Source organism: Abramis brama, assembly GCF_963993115.1.
Source record: "Abramis brama genome assembly, chromosome: 11".
In the NCBI taxonomy this organism is placed as follows: Eukaryota; Metazoa; Chordata; class Actinopteri; order Cypriniformes; family Leuciscidae; genus Abramis; species Abramis brama.
In genome coordinates, this window is record NC_139973.1 from 12360236 (window position 1) to 12379678 (window position 19443).

Sequence of the window (19443 nt, forward strand, 5' to 3'; positions counted from 1 at the left end):
TTTGGCACCCGAATGAACAAGAATAATAAGAGTAAAGAGTTAAATAGAATAATCAAATTTGCTGCTGAACTATTATATAAATGACCAATAACTAATTTGCATTCTAACCTAAATTCGAGGTTGTGATATAATGGAGTCAGATAAAAGGTTCATTGGAATCAAATTACTTTGCCACGCAGAAAAGACAGTAACACACAGTAAACCTTCACCCGCTTATCGAAAACTGACGTTGGACCGATTGGGCAGGCCTTACAAATTCATACCAAGAAATACAAACCACACTAAAAACAGACATAGAATCCCATCTAACCCTATAGAACAGAACCCACATGATCCCATAGAACTGAATCAATCTAACCCTATACAAGAGAGTCCAACTGCCCTAGAAAATAAAGAGAGAAGGTGCTAACCAATGAGTCGGAGAACACTCTGGGTGAGGGCGAGGGTGCCAGAGTTCAGCAGGAGGCTGAGACTGTTGGCTCCGTGTTTGAGAGTGAGCATATGGAGCATGGCCAGCAGGAAGCGTGCCTGAGGGATGGTACCCAGACTGGGGCCTGCTGGGTTCTCATTAGTGATGGTCTGCAGAGGCACTGGCTGCACACCTGGAGGAGAGGAAACAACAATAAGTAAAATGAAAAAACAAAATACTCTACTGTACAAAAAGAATCCGTGTATCATTCGTTCAGTCGTTTTTTATTTAATATTGAAAGTAGAAAAATGAGAAAACAGTTCCTTTTTCGATTTTTCATTTTTTCCAAAAAACGAAAAACAAGAATTCAGCTTGATTTTTCGTTTTTCGTTCTGAGGTAGAAAAAATAATAAACAGCTTGAATATTCGATTTCTACACATGGGCGGGAATGAAACGCCCCTTTCCTCTGATTTGTCAGCCGAAGATTTTCCTCAGTTCTGCACTGCAGAATAAGAGTCCTCCGTTGTGCAGATTCTTAACGCGTTTATTGCAACTAGGCTACATTTAATCTTTTTTTCATCAAACAACCAGACTAACGAATGGTTCGACACAACCCGTACTGGGGAATAGACTAGACAGGGCTTTCTTCTGTGTAGATATAAATTCACCTACGCTTTGCATCAGCTGGGTATGCAGGGTAAATGACGGCTGTGACGGCTACCATGGTCGCCTCACCCAGTAATTATTTTATTTTTTTAATAATAAATGAAGATATAAATCAATATAATTAGTTGTAAATTAAATATTTTTAACACTAATACACAAAGAAAAGAATAATGCATTGACTATATAATAGGCCTATTTTAACGTAAACGCATGAACTGTCATTCAGACTGACTATCTAACATCCGGAGAACAGAGAACAACAGAGATATTAAAATACATACTCTTCTGAAATGTATTAATTTATATCTCAAAGATGTGCTTTGAGTTTTATAAAAAGCAATAAGGTACTCTAGGCTAGTGCTGTATCTGAATAAGCCCCAGCGCACGGTCATGTTGAGAGGGAAACAAACGCATTGTATTATTAGCCTATTCAGAAATAGTGTAAAAGACCGTAAATAAAATACAACATTAACATTATAAACACTATTAATAACATATGTCTATGCGTATTATACTTCCCCTTTCTGTAGCCTGTCAAATCCTTAAATGAATGGTATTCAGAAAACAACAAGAATGAAAAATAAGTAGCCCGTATAATAAAAATATAGCCTAACCTAATAACTTATAATAATAGCCTATTATGTCCTTTATTGAAACTGAAACTGTACGGACATTGGTTTCGCGCATCTCTCATTCGGTCCAAGGTTTCCATATTTGCAATGTAACATTTGGATGCTAACTAGTAATGTAAAGAAGGCTTCGTACTTCAGTCGAGTCCCAATATACACGTATATGCTAAATCATCATCTTCACAGCAAGGGAAATGAGTTTGGAATAACAGCAAGTAGGACTGTGCAGCACAGCCTTTATATTGTACAAAAGACCAATTAAATTAAGCAGAATAATTTTTATATATTTGGTTGACTGTGTTTTATTTTAATAATGAATAGGCTGCGATGTCAAGTTAGCAATGCCAGAAGTGAACTGATAATAGCCTAGATGTTGTGTGAGCGAGCAATCACTTGGATTTGTTGCTCAGCAGGGGAAATAATATTCTGGGAACAGAATAATATTCTGTCTTTTAATACTCTGTCATTCGAAGCAGTAAAATTTATATTTTTATTTGTGTACATTCAAAATGACTACAAATGACCTTTAAAAAATAAAGAAAACAACACGATGCGCTGCGTCTCAGACTCCTTGAACATCTTTCTGGCACACACCAAAAATGAACCAAAATAGAGTGAATAGCCTTCTGACGCGCCTACTTTTGAAAGTCAACATTTAGATTATTTTAAGTAAAATGCATTATATAGTCACTTAGGAATAAAACACAGCGTGGTTCATGATAAAATAAATAAAAAAAACGTGACTTTACAGTTCGGAAAATAGCAAACCCCTGGCACTTGAGAACTCTGGTCTACAAAGAAGAAAGCCCTGTCTAGTCTATTCCCCAGTACGGGTTGTGTCGAGCCATTCGTTAGTCTGGTTGATGGAAAAAATATTAAAAAGTTAATAAATAAAATAAAAGCGTTAAGAATCAGCACAACGGAGGACTCTTATTCTGCAGTGCAGAACTGAGGAAGAACTGATGACGGGACAGTTTGATCTTCGGCTGACAAATCAGAGGAAAGGGGCGTTTCATTCCCGCCCATGTGTAGAAATCGAATATCAAGCTGTTTATTAATTTTGCTACCTCAGAACGAAAAACGAAAACTAAAGCTGAATTCTTGTTTTTCGTTTTTTGGGAAAAAATGAAAAATCGAAAAATGAACTGTTTTCTCATTTTTCTACTTTCAATATTAAATAAAAAAACGACTGAACGAATGATACACGGATTAAAAAGTTCAGGGTCAATAAGATTTATTTATTTTAAGAAATTAATATTTTTATTTAGAAAGGACACAAATTTGTTCAAAAGTAAAAGTAAAAATGATGTACTTTTGAAGCAGCACAACTGTTTTCAACATTGATAATAAAAAACATTGGTTTCTTGAGCACCAAATCAGCATTAGTGTTATTAGTAGACTTCGGTACTGAAATTTGATGCAGTTGTTGAGCAGAATCGTAAACACCTCTGATTGGCCATTGTGTTCACGCGCTCATCGGATATGTCTGTGATTGGGTATAATGATCAACGCACGGGAGCGTTTAAGAGCACACAAAAGTGTTTGAAAGTGTTTTGAAAGCGGGAGTGTTTGAAAGCACAAGCAGGCGTCTATCTGCGGAACGGTCCACTGATAGACACCTGCTTTCAAACGCTCCCGTGTGTATCTGTGTAAGACCTCTGTGAAGAGGGCCAAATATACAGTAAATTTACAACATGTTTTTGAATCACTGATCATTGTAGCCAATCACAAACATATTTGATGAGCATGTGAGCACAATGGGCAATCAGAGGTGTTTATGATTCCGCTCAACAGCGCTCAAACCTAAATAGGGTGAGTCAGCGCCCCGCACTTTTGTGTATAAAGATATTCTAGTTTTTGATCTTTAAACTTACCCAGCTCCTTGAACTTGACACTGGCCTCCAACAAGATGTTGCGGATGTTCTGGATGGCCCAGGCATAGAGTTTACCGAACGTTACCTCCAGCAGCATTCGGTTAAATGGAGGAATGAGATCTACATCCTTTAGACAGTCAGCCAGAGGCTCCCTATTGAAGCAAAGCAGAAATTACATGTAAACACAAGTCTGCTTAAAGTGCTATACACTGATAATATTTTGCACTTACCCAATATTGGTCCCTTCAGGTATGACCCTCTGCCAGCCACAGAGCATGGCGTACTGTACGGAAGGCAGGAGGAAGTTTTTGGATGCCAGCTTAAGCATAGTGTCTATTCCCTCCAGACGGACCTCAGCTCGCTCCAGCTGTTTAAGGAGGCATTTCCTCATCTTCTCCACGTCCAGTGGCTCCTCTTTCAGAGCAAACTCAACGATGGTGCTCATGAGGCTGGACTGAGAGAAGGAGCCCTGAACGCTGTGCCTTAACCAGCGATACTTCTGAACGCTGCCTATGGTGTTTAGCAGAGGCTGCCACTTATCCTGCTACAAGTTTAAAGATGCAAAAAAAAAATAGTAAATAGGGCTGTCAATCAATTAAAATTTTAATCACATGATATGCTTATTAATTAATCTAATTAAGTGTATAATAATATTTGTAAAGAAAAGCTAAATAAAAATCATATATATATATATATACATACATACATACATACATATATACATACATATATATATATATATATATATATATATATATATATATATATATATATATATATATATATATATATATATATATACTTTAAAATGACAAATTCCATAGAAATCCCCAAACTGAAATTTCAACTAAACAAGATGCTGTTGATGAAGAAGGTATTTAAAGTAACTTTGAAAGGACAGCAACTATAGATATAACACATGCAAATAACACCTAGATGTCAGAGCAGCAGCGATGCAAGAGATATTTATAGATACAGCTGTGATAATCTCTGACAGATATGCATGATTCAATTAGAGAGTGAGTGAGAGAGAGAAAAGGCAAACCTTTGCAGATTTGACAGTTTGTTTCTTGTCCACAGGCGTGGGGTTGATAGGAGCAGGCGGCTCCTCATTGGTCCCTTCCCTCTCCATCTTACACTCCTCCAGATCAGCTGACTCTGACTTCTTAGGCACTGAGAGATTAAGCGAAAAATGCTATAATTACAGACTGACCATTTTACACTGAACATTTAAATGAACATTTAGACTAGTTACCCCTCTTTTTGCGACGGTCTCTGATCAGTTTCTGTGTGATCCTCTTCCAGCGAGGCTGAGAGCTCAGCAGCTTCAGTTTGGACACAATGGACAGGTCATTACTGACGGCAGGCCTGAGCTCATTAAACAGAAATCGCAGCCTCTCGATCACTGGGGCGCACACCTCTTTATAAGAGCGGCCCTGCTCCTGGTGTGTCTGTACCACACAGGAAAGATCACAGAAGAGATGGTCAAAGAGGTCGTTATGATGTAAATGATAAGGTGACATACCACGTTACACTTCAACACAGCTTAGACCTGGTCTTAATATGTATTCAAATGTAAATCTACTGTAAAAGGTACTAAAATGAATCTCCTGTAACCACTCATTTAAATTTCATCCTAAATGTGACGGCTCAAGCTGAATATTCCAAGGAAACGGGTAGAATAGAATACATTTATTTGGATTATTTGGATTATTGCTCTTTGCTCACTTTTATCAGAGAACACTTGGCCTGGTACACCATTCGACACACATCAATCACAGATTTGGGGAGGGACCTCTGTTTCCCCTGGTCTACACCCAAGGCATATTGATCAACAAGAGAGAGGGCAACATGACCTGCATAAGAAAACAGATTTTACTATTAATGAACAAAAAAAATAAATTTGAAAATATTCAAAGAATTACAAAATAATACAGTAACAATGAAACTTCAGTGCTAGTTTAGAGAGTAGGATTTCAGAAACTAAAACTATAAATATGAAGCAGCCGTCACCACTCAATTCAACAAACGCTTTCTAAGTTACCAAGGTCCTGGTGCTTGAGAAGGCAGCAGAGCAGCAGGCGGCCCACTTCCTCTACAGGATGTTCCGGTGGAAAAGTGATGGGAGTGATGAGATGGTACTGTTTACAACACCGCTCGATTTGGCATAAAAAGTCCTGCAGCAAATAAGAAAGAATCCAACATCAACCATCAGAACACATCCCAAATGATGCAGTATCTGTTCTGATAAACCATTTGACAGTGAAATCTTAGGGAATGGGCTGTATAATAAATAATACTAAATGAAGAGACGTATAAATTATAGTCTTTCCCTGTGTATGACCTTCACAGTGTGGTCCTGGGTGGTGTTGTCAGCGATGGCTTGCAGAAAGGGCTGGGCGTGATCACTCAGAGTGATTCTGCGGCAGTAGAGTTTGGCTTTGTCTGGAGTGGTGGTCCCTGGAGAGCTGCAGTGGTCCTCGTCCTTCTCTTCATTATAATTATAGTGGATCTGACTCGTCTGAAGACCACCGAAGAAAATAGATGACTGGAGCCATTCTGAAAGGTGGAAGAGTAAAGTGGAGTGAAAAGGTTAAAAAAAATTTTTTTAAAGTCTCTTTTAATCTTTTTGTTTTTTGAGATATAAAAATGTGTTTTACATTTTTTTATTTGCATCTTGATTTTTGAAGTACTACTGAAACATTTGCAATATCATAACTCACTGGCACATTCTAACTCTATGCGGGAGAGAGGGGTGCTCATAGCCAGATACGAGGCATGTAACCCCAGCAGCAGACCTAGGTTCCTCTCAGCATCGATAAGAGGTGAGGACAGACTGCTCAGGTCAGGCGTTGTCACCATTTCTTGGTTGGGCTGGACAAACATAGAACCAACAAGAACAAGAAAAATGAAGTCCGAACATTCTTAGAATAAAGCGGGTTGAAACTGAATACAAAAGACAGACAGACCTCCATGTACTGGCCCACACAGAAAGCTTGCATGGACTCTCTGGTGTCTTCAAACTGAAGAGCGGCCTCTAAAGCTACCACAGGATCGTCTCCAGCAAACTGGGCTGTGGAGGAAAAACAGATGACAAATCAACTTACAAAACTCTTATTTGAAAATTAATTTCAGGTAAAAGGTTTCGGGCATTTTTGTTACATGTTTGCTATACCGAGGATGCTGTTCCCTGTTAGAGTCTGAGCCTGGAAGTCTTTAATATCATAGACCTTCCCATCAATGACAGTCCAGAAGCCACCATCTTTATTATGATTCTCCAGGTCAGCTTTGCGGATAAGTGACACTTCCTCGTTGTTCTTTGAGCTGGGCCCATTGAAAAAGAAACCTGAACAGAAAGCGGTTTACAGCTAATTGTGCATCACTGCTCTTCATTTACTATACTGTGCATTCCTGTGTTCTAATATCTTTAATAAATTGACTTAATATTGTGTTACACTCTATACATTTGGTAACTCTCATTGTATATATATATATATATATATATACACAATCAGATTCTCTAGTTTATGAAAGAAGTGCATGGGTGGATTTCTCTCATACCCATGAGCCCAGGCCATGCAAGATCCTCGTTATCATCTCTCTCTGTACCAGGGGCGAGATGGTTAAAACGGTCCAGGTGCTCCAGTAGAGCAGCGAGCAGAGGAATGGATCCAGTCTCCTGCATCAGGCCAGCATCATGGGTCAGCAGCAGCACAATGGACACGATCAACTCTGGTAGCAAAACACCTGGAAGATGAAGGAACAGGATGGTTGGCGAATATGAATATCACTTACCACTACTAGAATAGAAATATTCTCTTTAAAATGAAAATACTCCATTTAAGACGGTGCAGGACATGGTTTTTAAAGAATTTTCACGTGAGGTACAGATTCTAATAACTCTCAAACCAAATAAAGTGCAAATTGGATGTTAATGACATCAAATTTCATTTCAGGCATGTCTTCTGAACAACTTTCATGATGTCAAACCCTTTAGAAGGAAGAGATTGAAATGTAAGACATTTTCCAATGAAAATTCTCTGCAACACTGTACCCCTCAAATCAAATACAATCTCTTCCCTTTTAAGGGTTCAACATCATGACATTTAAGAAAACAAATGAAGAAAAGAAAGAAGATATGAAGAAAAGAAATAGACTTCAGAGTCACGATTAATGTTATAGATTAACATGAAATGGCATATTCACCCGTGAGATCTCCCTCAAGGACACGTGCCACCTCTGCAAAGTGACGATGGCTGATGAGGGCGATGCTGGTGGCCACAGGAAGGATATCCCCAATGTGTGTGCACAGCAAAGCCATGTACTTCTTCAAAAGAGATCCTACTCCCAGAATCTCTGAGTGACTCAAAGCTGTGACAATGAGAGATACTGTTGACTTGATGCTCAAATGGTGGCTTCCATAACAAAACCCCTGGTCATAAGGCCATGCACAAGAAAAAATTAAGTTCTTCTACTTACTGTATCCTCCCACACCCACAGTGCCATTGACACCAACATACAACTTGCAGACCAACAGCCTCTGAAAGCGCAGCAGTAAGTCCAGAGAGGCCGAGCGCTCCTTGCTGACCTGCTCCGTGTCTTGGCAGTTTGAGATGCGTCGTGCCACATCCTTAAGACGAGCTATAGTCTGCGAAGCAATATTCCTACAGCACAAAACACAAGAGTTACTACAGGCTATATACCAGAAGTAGCAAGTTCAGTTAAGTCTCTGCAGTACCTGAGCAACTGTTGGACCAGCTGGACCAATGGGAGGCTCTGTTTGTTAGCAGACTCATAGATACCGGTGTTGATCAGGTCTTTGTCCAGTGTGGTGCGACACCGATGCAGCGAGGAAGCACTGGCTTCCTGCTCATCGATCTCCTTCTCTTTCTGTGCCTCCTTCTTTGCCTCAATATCCTAATTGAAGATAAACAGAAATTAATTAACTGGAAAGTTAAAAAAATAAAAAACCTTGTGTATATACGTTTTGGATAACGGATTACATTATTTAAAATGTTTATTATTTTTGACACTTTCCCCTCAGGTTTCATCAATCTGTTTCCTCCTCTGTCTGTTTTTTGGCAGTGCTCTGTTGAGTGTTGCATATATAAGGCATGAAGGGTGAATAAATGATGAAGTGACTAATGAATAAAACATGCTGACCTGGATCTCGGCCGTGATGGCAGCGTTCAAAGCGGACTCCAGCCCTCCATCCGCCATCAGACTACTAACCAAGAGGTCGATCATGAAGCGACGGCCAGGACTTACACCCATCTCATTAGCAGATGCTAAAAACACAGAATTGCTTTTGACCATCAAAGTTGTACTGGAAAAAATCATCACCTTTTAATTTATTTATTCTTTGCATTTTTGCACATCTCAGATGTTTCTAGATGTAAACCAGCCAATATGATAAAGGTATAAGATAAATAGTATCAGCAGTTTTCCAAGCACAGAATTCATGCACTGACCTGCATTGGGCAGCAGTGAGGACAGGGCTCTTGCTCTTTCCTCCGCAGTGGGCAGTAACACTGACCAGCCACTCTGAAGTACGGCCTGGGCGGCCGCCTGCACGGTGTTTAGCACCCCAGCGCTGCTGGCCAGTGTCACCACCGTCTGCTTGAGGTTATTAAGCAGCCCACTGCCCAGGCCCAGACCCAGCTCCTCAGGATCCACCTGGTTACTGATGGCTGCATGGAGCTGAAATACATTAAGTATAATAATGATTTCCACTTCCAAGGGAACTATCCCTTTAAGAGGACACATGCTCTACCATTCAAACTGTTGTTTTAGAATATATAAATGCACATTCTGTCATACAAATGGAAGAAACCTGAAATTTTCGATGACTGACCTGTAGTCTGAGCAGGTTGAGAGCGGCCACAACCATGCATTCTTTCTCCTGTGGCGGTGGCCAATCAGAGCTGCCGTCCATGCCCTCGCTGACCTGCCGCAGAAGCAGGTCCAGCTGGTCGAATGTCATAGTGCATACGTCCACCACAAATGGTACGCGGAGCCCCACGGACCACTCAGAGCATGACGACCATGCAAAACTCTGAGACACAGAATATATGAAAGATAATAAGCATGTACAGTTAAAGGCAGTGTACAACGCATCACATCTTGGTGACTGACAGGTTATACCTGGCCAGGGCCGCAGGAGATGCCCACTATGTGTTTGGAGTTGAGCCCCGGCAGGGCTTTAGGTTGCTTCTTATTGGAGAAGAGCGTGTCAAAGTGCTGTAGTTTATCATTACTTCCCCAGCTGTGCACCTCCCCTTCTTCAGTGAGGGCCAGGCAGTGTGTAGAGCCAACTGCTACATCCACCACCCTCTTACCTAAATTGACAAATAACGAATATTAAGAGCAGACTTTACATTAAATGTAGATGAAAACTGATGACCAAGCATGAAATGGAATTTGCACACTTATTCCACAATGTAACATTTACAGGTGAAACAAGTCAATATTCAATGGGGGTAAAAAAAAATTAAAATAATTGAAAGGAGAGACTTGATTTTATTCATATTGAATTTATAAGATCTGGATTATTAAAAGTGGCCATTCCATACCCCATGGAGCCAACTTGAATGGGAATAAGCAGATTACTCAGTCAGCACTGAGATTTTTGTGTTTTGAACATGACGCTGAGGGCCAAGGTCACGTTCACCCTTGAGAGCATCTCGACATAACCGAATGGGAATCCTGCTTTAAATCATCCACCATTTGCTATTAGTGGCATAACCTTTATTATATTAACGTTAAACGGCATAAAATTCAGCAGTAGGGGGCGCATACACTCATGGTGGGGGAGGAGAGAGAGTGAGCAAGAGGGAAGTTTGAAGGAAAAAAATGCAGTTAAGTGAAAAGGTCAGAGGATTATCACAGGAAAAAGAAGGGCTATGATCAGGCAAGAGCTTTAGGACCCACTTTCCAGCACTGGAGAGACCGAAGCGGGACCAAAACAGACTACGAGGTTGTGTTGTTTCTGCTTTATACGAGAGTAACATTGGTTTTGCTATGTTTCACAGAACCAACATGTTTGTCTGGGGCTGGTGTGTTGCTGGCAACTAACAAAATAATCTTACATATATATACTTATATAATTGTCATTTTTTGGGGCTCAGAAAAACATGCTGTTTTAGTGTGTGCCCTTTAAATGCAAATAAGCTGCTGCTGGACAACCCAGGGGGCGGAGCTTCATGAGCTCACGCTCAGTCTCTCAGGACAATTTCATCTCACGGAATGATGATAATATCAGAAACTCTCAGTAACGGTGTTCATTTCGGAGTGCTGTCAGAGTGCTGTATAGAGATTAAACAGGTATAGTTTAGTAGTTTAATTACGGTTATTATAACGTATTTGTCATCTGCTTCTATGTATCCATTATTTATTAATAGCCTACAAGTCTGCTGTTTCGGACCAGGTCCGAATGATGATCAAACATATACTGATGAGTTTAATAAAGTTTATTGTACATCACACAAAAGATGAAGCGTCAGTTTTACTTCAGAAAATCACCGTAAGAGCTGAGTAAACACAGTAAGTAATAAGAAGTGCGCAAGTACATAAACGAATTTCGGTAGAGTTGAGGGAGCATTTCTGTGGGCGGAGGTTAGTCAAAAAACTGTTCTACTGACGTCATTAAAGAAGGAAGTAGAGGGATGTAGTCCAAACGGGCCGTTCGATGTAGGCGACTTCTGTTAAATAAAATATCTCGCTTGGCATTGAACTTTGAGCTTTATAATTTTACAGATATTATTTATACTCTATCAACAACATTACACACTAACTAAAGTTTGAAACATGGGATCACGAAGAACGGGACCTTTAACTACAGTAATGTCTAAATATTTAGCAAATGGTTAAAAACCAAATCAACTTTAAAATATTTGTATATACCTTAAATATATGATTCAGTTTTAGTTTGAACAGTTTTAGTACTTCAACAGCATTTCTAATTTCAATTCAAGTTTTTTTTTTTTAATTCTTCTAATTTATATTTTACTTTGTTTCAATTATAATTTCAATTCTTTCATTTAACAATAACAACAGTTATATTTTGATAAAAGAATGAAAAAAAAAAAACCTTTGGTATAATACATGAACTAAACATTTCACAATGAGGAATTGTTTCCAATCAGGAGCATGTAAAAAAATAAAAGTTGTCATGCTGACTACGTTCAGGTTTTTAAAAACCTGAAACATTTATTTTTTGTGAAAACAATGGTTGAAAACAAAGGAAAATGCTGTGTACCTTGTAGAATGTCAAGCAGTTTGGGATAGCGGACATGTTCGTCAGTGCCATGGCCGAGTCTTTGATTGTCTCCTTTGCCCCAGGTGTACACCTGTCCATCTTTAGTAAGAGCTACAGAGAACTGGCTCCCGCAGCACACCTTCAAAATATCCAAATCCTGCAGCTTCTCCACAAGTTTTGGCGTTTTACACCCATCGCTACCCCCACGGCCGAGTTTACCATAGTCCCCATCACCCCATGACCATACCTGACCTGTAGAGAGTAAGAGAGAGAAATATGATCATATCATCCACTCATCATCTTAAAACCACTGCTGAAAGTGCTCATTTCAGATGTCATACCATTCTCAGTCACAGCAAGGGTCTGAGCATCTCCACTTCCACAAGCCACATCAATCACCTTAAGCCCCTTTAAAGCGGTTACCAGCATGGGAGTGGTCTGGTCCTCACTGGAGCCTTTAGAAACAAGGTAGACAACATTTCACATTGTCCTGAGGTAAGATTCTACATGTCTCGGTATTAACAGCAGTGGATTTTAGCTGGGTTTATACTGTAGATATTACCATGGCCCAGCCTGCCGTAGTTTCCCCGGCCCCATGTGTACAGCTCTCCATCTGCGGTGATCGCTGCACTGTACGTGCTGCCACATGCAATGTGCATGACTTGCTTCCCCGTCGGCCTCCCTGTGAATACTGCAATCATGGTGGGTTCCTCTAAATACCTGTAGAAACGCAAGAATTATACAAGTTACACAACATAAATTGTGTAATTATTTTTTTAATTCTTTTTATATTACATATTTGTAATTTACTTTCAGGATGCCTTCATTTTGATTGGTCAAATCACAACACTGAATGGTCAAATATTTTCATAATTAATGCTAAACTGTATTTCACACTGTCCATGGCAACATACCAGCACTTGGCCTTAGAAGACTTTCATATACATTTTTCCCCCCTTGAACATGACACGCTGTTTCAAGCTGCAATATCGTTTCAAAGTTTGAGATAATTGTTTTAAAGAAATTAATATTTTTATTTAGCAAAGATGAATTAAATTGATGAAAATTCAGAGTAAAGACATGTATTATGTTACAAAAGATTTCTATTCCAAATAAATGATAATAAAAAATGAGCACCAAAGTATATTGTAATGATTTTAGAAGCCTCAAAAATTAGCTTTGCCATCACAGGAATAAATTACATTTTAAAATAAATCTAAATATTTAGTTATTTAAAATTGTAAAATTTCACAATTTTACTGTATTTTGAACAAATAAATGTTCAAAATACATTTATTTGTTCATATACATTTATTTGTGTGTGTGTGTGTGTGTGTGTGTGTGTGTGATATATATTTTAAATATATTTTTAATATCTATAATATATATATATATATGGATCTGAGAGAAATTATTGAAAGTTTGATGAAGTTGATATGCTCTTACGTGGTGTCTCCATGTCCCAGTCTGCCTCCATCTCCACAACCCCAGGAGAACACCTCCCCATTAACTGAAAGAGCCAAGTAGTGCTGCCCATCAGGATGAGCTGCAAGCTTCATTATTTTCCTAGATGACAATGCGTGGACTAGCATTGGACCCTGACGGGGAATAACAGGTTTATTGGTTTAGTGTGCAAATCAAAAGTAGAAAAATAAAGAGAAATCTGTCTCAGCAACAGTTATACGCACAGTCACAGTAATCTGTGAAGTATGGGGGAAAAAAACAAAAACAAGACATTCAGCTAACAAAATGAGGGACTCACTAGAGTGGTGCTTTTGTAATTTTGTGTGTAGACAGCACCAGTGATGGTCAGAATGAAGAAACCCTTCTCTGAGCAGACAATCTGTGTGACGCCCAGGTTCGACAGTGCTTTGCACTGAATTGGTCCATTCACATTAGCATAAGGCTTCCATCCAAGCAGACCCCAACCGATCACCTCCTGCAGTGTACCCTGGAAGTGGAACAACATAAAGAGATTGAGCTCTATTAAAAATTATTTTGTTTTTCTCATTAAAAGGGATTATAGCGCAGTATACTGACAGCACAGGGACATAATCCCATTTAAATGAGAGTTCCCTGGGGCTTTCTGGAGAATCATTGTGCTCTAGAGCCAAGTTGCTTCAGCACAAACAACAAAAAGGGGGACTCTAGGCAACCAGGTAGTAGATGATACAAGGCTAAGCTACTGTTACTTACTGTATGACACTGTAAATAAAATGTCAGAACATGACTGAGTGTGTTGCATGCAGTACCTTATTAGAAGTGGGTGAGCTGCACTGCGGGGGGCTGCATGGGGCTGCCAGGCGGTCTAAGTGTGCCATGACAACTACAGCTGTCTGCCGCAGATCAATGGCCAGGTCATTATCTTGAGGCAGTGTAAGGTAGCGCAGAAAACTCTCGTTTGGGCTCAGAGGGGCTGAAAGGATCTGAGAACAAAAGTAGTGAGATATAAAACCTGGAAGAACAGCACAGTTCTAAAAATTTGATTCAGTGATTCAATCTCACCTCGATTTCCTCTTCGGGAACAGGCTCCTCCTTACTGCTGTGGATGTTCTGGAAGCGCTGCAGGAGGGGCAGTAAAGGGGCGCTCGTGCCCTGGGTCGAGCGCTCATTGTCCATCTCTCTGGTTCCACTTTCCCAGAGCCTCAGCAGCAGCAGAACCGCAGACAGCAGCTGACTACAATACAAACACACGCAAAAGCAGGTTAGAGAGAGTATTTACGAATAAGACCCTTCAGTTCTTCCAAAACTCTCGGAAAGAAAGGTCAAATGCAAGGTACAAAATTAACTCTCGCCAAGGGCCAACTGAGAGTAAAAATTGGCTTTCAGTTACAGATTTATAGGAATTTTAGCAAAATGCATTTTGGACCCTGGTCAAATGTAACAGTACTCTGAATACCTGAGAGTTCCTCGCTGCACTGCGAGCTCCAGCAGGATGGCCAGGGCCAAGTGCTGATCCTGCAGGGGAATGTTACTGGCAGCTTTTCCACTGGCACTTCCATGGATGTCACTGAAAAACAAAATATAAAAGTAAAATAAACTTAAACTGCAATGAGCATTAGGAATGTGTGAATTTATGATCACTTTATGTTAAAGTCCCTATATTTAAACCATTTTCCCTGTGAAAATTTCTTCATGCCTTAAAATCAAGTTTTTTGTGTTGTTTATATGTCTATGTGGTGTTTTTAATATGAATTTGCACATGGTTTGTCTTAAAGCAACACCATTGCTGAGTATTTTCCCCTTAAAGCTGCTGTGAAAAAAAGCAGTTTGAAATCGCCAGTGTTCCTTACGCCACAAACTACCTTATAACCAATCATGTCAACGCTTGGGCGGGCTTTAGCATATCATTAACTGCTGCGAAGCAGGGGAGTCTCAAGAGAAACCAGTTTATACCAGTATATTTTTCTGTTGATATGAAAAATCTGGTACATTTAGCAATATAGCAGGTCAATTTTGTTTATAATGTATATTACAATGCTATGATGAACTATATGCCTTTCTCCACTCACGCTCTAAGTTGTTCAAAGCATTTCTTATAGAGATGCACCGGTATGAAAATTTTGGTCAATACCGATAATTCTTTATATTTGAATGGCGATAACCGACAGCCGATAACATAATGGCTGAATTAAACCAATATTTCCACTTGCCATTGTTTACTACAGGGTGGATCAGGTAGTCTGTGCTGGTGTGATTGAGTGGAGGCGGGGCTAATTTGCATATTCGTAGATCGGAATATACTAAATGAACAAGGGTGTAGAGTTACATTCAAGCCATTTTAAGGCATGAATAAATTATAATTCACAGGAAAAAAAACATTTAAATAAGTCATTTTGGTGATTAAAGATGAGTTTTAAGGGATAAAATGGACTATCACTCTCTCTCCTCTCCACCTATAGCTGTAAGATTCAGTAAGATTATTTTAGAACTCAATACTTTTATTCAGTAAGGATGCATTAAATTGATCAAAAGCGACAGTGAAATCCCGGTTTCCACAAACATATTAAGTGGTTTTTAATATTGATGATAATCGAGTTCCATATTGAAATGATTTCACAAGGATCATGTGACAGTCAAGACTGTAGTAATGGCTGCTGAAAGTTCAGATTGCATCACATGACTAAATTAAATTTTTAAATATATTAAAAATTAAAACAGTTATTTTAAATGGTAATAATACTTCACAATGTTTTAATGTATTTTCGATCAAATAAACATAGCCTTGGTGGACTTCTTTTAAAAACATTTTTAAAATCTTACCGACCTTAAACTTTTGAAAGGTAGTGTAAGCTTTCTAGACAAAAACTTACGACATAGGAAATAATACCACTACTTCTGCATTTGGGAATAGAGAAGATGACAAGTAAACCTGAGGAATTTGGTAGCCCTCTCGACGACCTCCAGCCAGACGGACGACACCGTGCCCTCATCAAACAGAGTGGCTTCTGGGAGAGCCCGAAGAGCGTCCAGAGACTCCTGCAGTAACTCACTGCACAGGTCTGCATCATCACCTGAGATGGCACAAACACACCAGTTAATAAGTGTGAATACAATACTTTTTATATAGTATACATTTTAATGCTTTAACGGCTGTCATTGTTATGCTGTGCTTTAGTTACAAGATATTTCAGACAGTCTGCACTGTCAAACTCAGAAGTTGCATCTTCAAATTCTATTATTTCTATTTGAAGCTTAATGGACACAAACACAAAGATAGGATTATCCATTACAAATGAATGACAAAATATGATATCAATGCAAAAACTGCTGCTTTAATTATATACTATAACAACAGAGTTAAAACAAGTCTCAACACCGTAAAACTAACATTATAAAACAATTTACACAAATCAATATGGTCAACAGCCTCTTATGCACTCACTGCTTTATTCTTAAATGAAGCTCTGGATGTGGAGTGTAAATAGTAAAGCAGGCCTTCTATAAACCATGATCCCATCCAGCTCTATGTACAATCTGAAAATGTTCTCTTATGAGGTCTCTTTTTCACCAAAGACTGGAAATCCTGAACACTGTAAACTTTAACACAGGATAAACATTTACCCTTCCTCTCATACATCTGCCTCCTCCATTTCCCATCCTTATTTTTTCTCTCATATTCTCAAAACTATAGCAGTTCTCATTTGTTCAATCAATGGAATGTGCATATGGCTCAGGTTTCAGGGCGGCTTTATTTCCCGGGCCAGAGAGGCTGTATCCACCCATTCCCTGTGGACACGGTGCAGCACTGCTCTAAAAGGATCAAAACTATATCTCCTACCAGTCTGTAAACGTCTGCCCAGACTCAGGGTTTCAGCTACAAGCAGAAAATAAATTTCTGCTCACGTTTGCCCTCAAGTCTGGGTTAAGCTGCAAAGTCGACCTTTTGTAGCACCACTACCTATCTGAAGTGGAGATTAATACCCGGCCCAACGGAAAAACAATTTCATGTGCTTCACATTAAGCTCATAAAATCTACAAGTTGTGCAATAATCTTGGCCCAACAACTGTTGTAAATGTAGGCCACATAAAAAATTGACAAGAACTCATTAAAAGTCACTAATGTGTTACACTAGACTGATACATTAGTCAATAATATCATGGGATGCCTTTATATGCTTCATGCTCTGTAATGCTTGTCAATATTTCCCAAAAACATGTTTTGAAGAAATGGATTCTGGTTTTTGGACACAATATTCTGTCTTTGCATGTCATTTCTCATGCGGATCGGTATGACACCGAAATCCTACAAGGAGTTCATGGAGTAAAATACAGCGTCAAAGCTTCTGCAACCTCCACATTATATGGAAAGATTTCTGAACAGGTAATCCATATATATATATATATATATATATATATATATATATATATATATATATATATATATATATATATATATATATATATATATATATATATATATATATATATATATACACACACAACTTCATAAGAGCCATAGAACAACTGGAGAATCGGGTAACACAGGAGAAAGTAAAGTAGCAGCAAATTCTCTGATTACGTTAAACCACTCTTTCTAAGAAATGGATTTTAAAAACAGATGCCTTAAACATTTTGTCAACAGAAGTGTTGTTATAATCAAAGCCTGTTTCGGGCAATGGATGCTGGGTAATCTGCAAGCAGTGCTGAGTAGATTACTTACAAATTGTAGTCAGTTACTGATTCCAAATTACATGAAAAAAAAAAAGTAGTTAATAACAATACATTACATTACACATTTAAGGTAATATATTCTGACTACTTTTAAATTACTTTTAGATCACTTTTGACCTAACCTGTTTATCACTTTGATTTGAATAGGATCATCTTGTACTATATTGATATAAAAATCCAAAATGAAAAAAAGAAAGAATGGAATATATTTTCCATCAACAACATGAAGTGCATTAAATATTACATTACTTCAGGGTTTCCCAGACTGGGGCTCATGGTGGAACTGCAGAGTGATTGAGAGTTCAAGAAAGGATGCAAATTAAATCATGAACATTAAAAATTAAATAATATCAAAATAAAACACTTCCTAAAAAAAGATGAAATATTTTGTTTACCTGCATGTCATGTGACCATTAACTGACATCAGAGAACCGTAAACTTAAGATTATTATTATTTATTATTATTATTGACCAGGGCACCTATTATGCAAAATTCACTTTTACATTGCGTTTGAACATAAATGTGTGTTGGCAGTGTGTGTGCACAACCACCCTATAATGATAAAAAAACCACCCAGTGCTTTTTTTAAAATCCCCATAAATCATAAGCACTGTCTCTGTACAATAAACATTGAACTCATCAGTATATTTTTGGCCATCATTCGGACAGGGTCCGCTACATTAGGCTTGTATAAAAATAGTGAATAGTGAATCCATGAATAGTGGATAAAAGCAGATGACAAATACGTTATAACCGTAATTAAACTAAACTATACCTGTTCAACCTCCATACAGCATATATTATCTGGCTCTGTGGGCATTATTGTCCGACTCTGGGTCGAAATGAAGAGAGTTTCTGTTATGATATTATCATTCCGTGAGATAGATTGTCCTGACCGAGCGTGAGCTTGTGAGCTGCTCATTTGCATTTAAAGGGATAAAACGGCATGTAAAAAGGCAAAAGCCTTCTAAAGACAGCAATACGTGGTTAAATGACTCACTGAGTGATAGTTCAAATAATAATTAATGTGCTTTTCAGGAGCTGATTATATATGCATTGTTGTAATGTTGAGCAAATTAAATTATGTGTGTAAATCCAGTGATCAAATGCTGTGTGGGTCTCATTTTTCAGTGATAGACACGTGACTAGTGGCTGGTCTGTGTGAGCAAATCTGGAAAACCTTCTGAACGTGTGTATATATAAGCAGTAGGTTTTTTTGAAAAGGAACATTTAAAAGATAAAAAAATAAGTATTAGGGAGAATAAATGTACTGTGAATAATTTACTGCCATTGTCAGAATTACATGTAATCATGAAATCAATCAAAACAGTAACTGTATTCTGATTATGAGTATTTTAAAACGTAATATAATATAAATTATAAGTACTTAATTTTTGGATTACATGCAATCAATTACAACCCAGCACTGTCT

At 38.5% G+C, this 19443-nt stretch overlaps 1 protein-coding gene across 2 annotated transcripts in view; it reads right to left on the bottom strand.

Moving 5' to 3' along the window:
* Window positions 1-19443, bottom strand: part of herc2 (HECT and RLD domain containing E3 ubiquitin protein ligase 2) — a 69912-nt gene that overhangs the window by 37394 nt on the left and 13075 nt on the right. For both annotated transcript variants that reach the window (XM_084128558.1, XM_084128559.1), the window contains exons 7-34: window positions 16209-16350; window positions 14736-14846; window positions 14342-14513; window positions 14089-14262; window positions 13599-13787; window positions 13283-13434; window positions 12399-12556; window positions 12178-12291; window positions 11837-12088; window positions 9724-9917; window positions 9434-9634; window positions 9051-9279; window positions 8743-8867; window positions 8318-8496; window positions 8059-8243; window positions 7786-7950; window positions 7141-7326; window positions 6755-6925; window positions 6549-6652; window positions 6303-6453; window positions 5924-6138; window positions 5624-5756; window positions 5308-5435; window positions 4835-5030; window positions 4625-4752; window positions 3810-4123; window positions 3580-3731; window positions 411-602 (exon numbers count right to left, since the gene is read on the bottom strand). In XM_084128558.1, coding sequence (XP_083984684.1) covers window positions 411-602; window positions 3580-3731; window positions 3810-4123; window positions 4625-4752; window positions 4835-5030; window positions 5308-5435; window positions 5624-5756; window positions 5924-6138; window positions 6303-6453; window positions 6549-6652; window positions 6755-6925; window positions 7141-7326; window positions 7786-7950; window positions 8059-8243; window positions 8318-8496; window positions 8743-8867; window positions 9051-9279; window positions 9434-9634; window positions 9724-9917; window positions 11837-12088; window positions 12178-12291; window positions 12399-12556; window positions 13283-13434; window positions 13599-13787; window positions 14089-14262; window positions 14342-14513; window positions 14736-14846; window positions 16209-16350 — 4812 coding nt within the window. The remainder of the gene's footprint in view (window positions 1-410; window positions 603-3579; window positions 3732-3809; window positions 4124-4624; window positions 4753-4834; window positions 5031-5307; window positions 5436-5623; window positions 5757-5923; window positions 6139-6302; window positions 6454-6548; window positions 6653-6754; window positions 6926-7140; window positions 7327-7785; window positions 7951-8058; window positions 8244-8317; window positions 8497-8742; window positions 8868-9050; window positions 9280-9433; window positions 9635-9723; window positions 9918-11836; window positions 12089-12177; window positions 12292-12398; window positions 12557-13282; window positions 13435-13598; window positions 13788-14088; window positions 14263-14341; window positions 14514-14735; window positions 14847-16208; window positions 16351-19443) is intronic.